Source organism: Aristolochia californica, unplaced genomic scaffold, assembly GCF_029961685.1.
Source record: "Aristolochia californica isolate CCGP_79_NKW_82.1479 unplaced genomic scaffold, dmAriCali1.0.hap1 SCAF_10, whole genome shotgun sequence".
NCBI lineage: Eukaryota > Viridiplantae > Streptophyta > Magnoliopsida > Piperales > Aristolochiaceae > Aristolochia > Aristolochia californica.
This window is the reverse complement of record NW_027181771.1, coordinates 24,315,937-24,318,533: the sequence shown is the minus strand read 5'-3', so window position 1 is coordinate 24,318,533 and position 2,597 is coordinate 24,315,937. Positions and strand designations below refer to the sequence as shown.

Here is a 2,597-nt window from a genome sequence, read left to right as displayed (position 1 = left end):
ATTTCGGCTATTAGAGGTTTTTAATAGTAAAATTTCCTAAGAAATGGTTCTTGGGTAGTGAATACCCATAGGAGAACATCAATAACAAAAAAAAAAAAAAAAAAAATTGTCTCCTATGGTGTATGTATGGTTTGATTTACTTTTATGCATGATTTTTTATTACACATGAAACTTAATTTTTATTTGATATTCTCAATTCATCCTCCCCTTGAGAAGCCATTGAGCCAACAATTGGTATCAGAGTGGGCCAAACACTGAATTGAAATCAAAATCCTCTTGATTTTGAAAAAATAAATAAATGGCATCTCAAGACAAATTGTTCCTTCCCCAAGAACAATATGCCAACTATCCACCTTTGTTAACTGGAACAAACTATGGATATTTGATGGTAATAATGAAGTTCTTTCTTCAATCTATGAATTTGGAAATGTAGCATGTAACCAAGAATGGTCCTTTTGTGCCTCAAAAACTTGAATATGGCCTTCCAACTGAAAATGAATTCAATGAGCTAACTAGGAAAGACAAAGACCAGCTCAAGACAATCTCTAAGGCCTTAAACCTAGAACCAAATGAGTTCAATAGGGTCTCCACATGTAAAATTGTCAAGAAAATTTGGGATAAACTAGAAGTCACACATGAAGGAATCACTAGAGTAAAAGACTCTAGAATTAGCTTATTGCTAGCCCAAGACGATGAATTCAAATTGAAACTAGGTGAGTCAATATCTGAGATGAACTTTAGGTTCACTCATATAATTAATGAGTTGAACAATCTAGGAGAAGAGACTTCCTTCTATAGACAAAATGACAAGCTACTCAAGGCACTTCCAAAGTCAAGAGAGACGAGGAAGATAACCTTGGATGAGAATGATAACTTTATAACTATAAGCTCAGAAGAGCTACTGTGAATCCTTCTCACTTATGAGATGGAACCTCAAGATGTTGAGGAAGAGCAAGCTAAGAAAATTGCTCTTACGGCCAAGACAAGTGTTGAAAGTAACTCTAGTGAAGAAAGCTCTGATGACGTAAGTTTCATCACTAGACATCTTCAAAGAATCTATAGGAAAAAGAAGAATTTCATAAAAGGCCAATATAGAACTCAAAATGACAAATTCTATAAGGAAACTAATGTTTGTTTTGAGTGTGGGAAACTAGGACATAGAAGGAACAAGTATCCAAAGCTTGAAGAAAGAACCCCATCTACAAGCAAAAATCCCAAGAACAAAAAGAAGAAAGTCTTGATCTCAGCTTGGGATGCAATTGAAGAAAAAATTCTATTCATTGTCTAAACAAATATAAAGAAAAATGCAATGCTCAATTACATGAGATTGCAAGGCTCAAAGAAGAGCTTGTTGTCATGAAGGAAGCTAATGAAATATATATAGAAAATGCCTCAAGACTAAATGGATTGATAGACAAGCTACCATGCGATTGACTTGCATTTGAAAAGAAGACTTTAGACTTAGAACATCAAGTCAAACTTCTCTCTCAAATCCACACCTAAGAAGAAAGTTGGAAAGAATAGTACAAAGCAAAACAATAAATTTTCTCCCATTCCTCACATTAGATGCCACTATTGCAATGAGATGAGTCACTACGATCACATTTGTGAAGTTAAGAATTAAAAAGGCATCAAACCCAAATCAACCAAAAAGGTTGTAGTAACCCAAAAGAAGTTGAACAAACAAGTTTGGAAGCCCAAATAAGCTAGAACCTCAAATGTTATCCCGAAGGGACCCAACCTAAAATGGATCTCTAAGGGTTAAACTTTTCATGATTGTTGGAAGATAAGGCTCAAGCCCACACGACCAAGGAAGGCCCACATATCTAAGAGTATAATAAGATGGGCCAAATAACCAAAGAAGGTCACAAGATGGGGCCAAGGCCATAATAAGTAGGACCCACAACGATTACCATGAGTTGGCATCCTTATCACATTAGTTGGAAGATCAAGAAGGACTCAAGAAAGTATCTTTATCTAATGGTCATGTCCTATAAGAGTTTTAGTCTGAGTTAGGTTTGTCTTTTATCTATATTGAGTTATTTAATTATGCTAGGACTTATCTTTCAGTGTTAGAGTTTGGGTGTAATTGGGACAAAGGTAGTTTTATTGTAATTGGATTCTACTACCTTCCTCTATTATAAATAGATGTTCATGTACACTGATTACAACAAGTCAATAAAATTTTATCTTTCCCATAAATTCAACAGTGATGTAGGTATGTCTCCAAGCCAAGGCACCAAAAAAATTTTGGATTTTTAATAGAGGTTGCTCGAGGCACATGATCAGTGATAAGAAGAAGTTCATTGAACTCAATCCCAAAGATGGAGGTCATGTAAGTTTCAGAGACAATGACAAAGGTACAATAAAAGGAATTGGTAAAATAAGTACCTCAACCTCTTTCATATCTGATGTGTATTATGTAGAAGGGTTGATGCATGACTTGCTTAACATTAGTCAATTTTTTTATAAAGGAAACAAAGTTTCATTTGAAAAGGACAAATGCTTAGTAAAGAAAGAAAATGATGAACTAGTTCTAGAGAGACATAGAAATAGAAATCTCTATGTAGTGAACATAGTCAATTTACCCTCAACTA

At 34.5% G+C, this 2,597-nt stretch overlaps 1 protein-coding gene across 1 annotated transcript; it reads left to right on the top strand.

The window, feature by feature from the left end:
- Positions 1-298: 298 nt before the first annotated feature.
- On the top strand, positions 299-907 carry LOC137942970 (uncharacterized). The gene is made up of 2 exons (XM_068788684.1): positions 299-388; positions 434-907. The coding sequence occupies exons 1-2, from the start codon at positions 299-301 to the stop codon at positions 905-907; spliced, it is 564 nt and encodes a 187-aa protein (XP_068644785.1).
- Positions 908-2,597: the final 1,690 nt, after the last annotated feature.

Coding starts and splice junctions, on each gene's coding strand:
- LOC137942970 (XM_068788684.1), top strand. CDS start 299: ATGGCATCTCAAGACAAATTGTTCCTTCCCCAAGAACAATATGCCAAC. Junction 389..433: donor CAAACTATGGATATTTGATG/GTAATAATGAAG, acceptor TTGGAAATGTAG/CATGTAACCAAGAATGGTCC.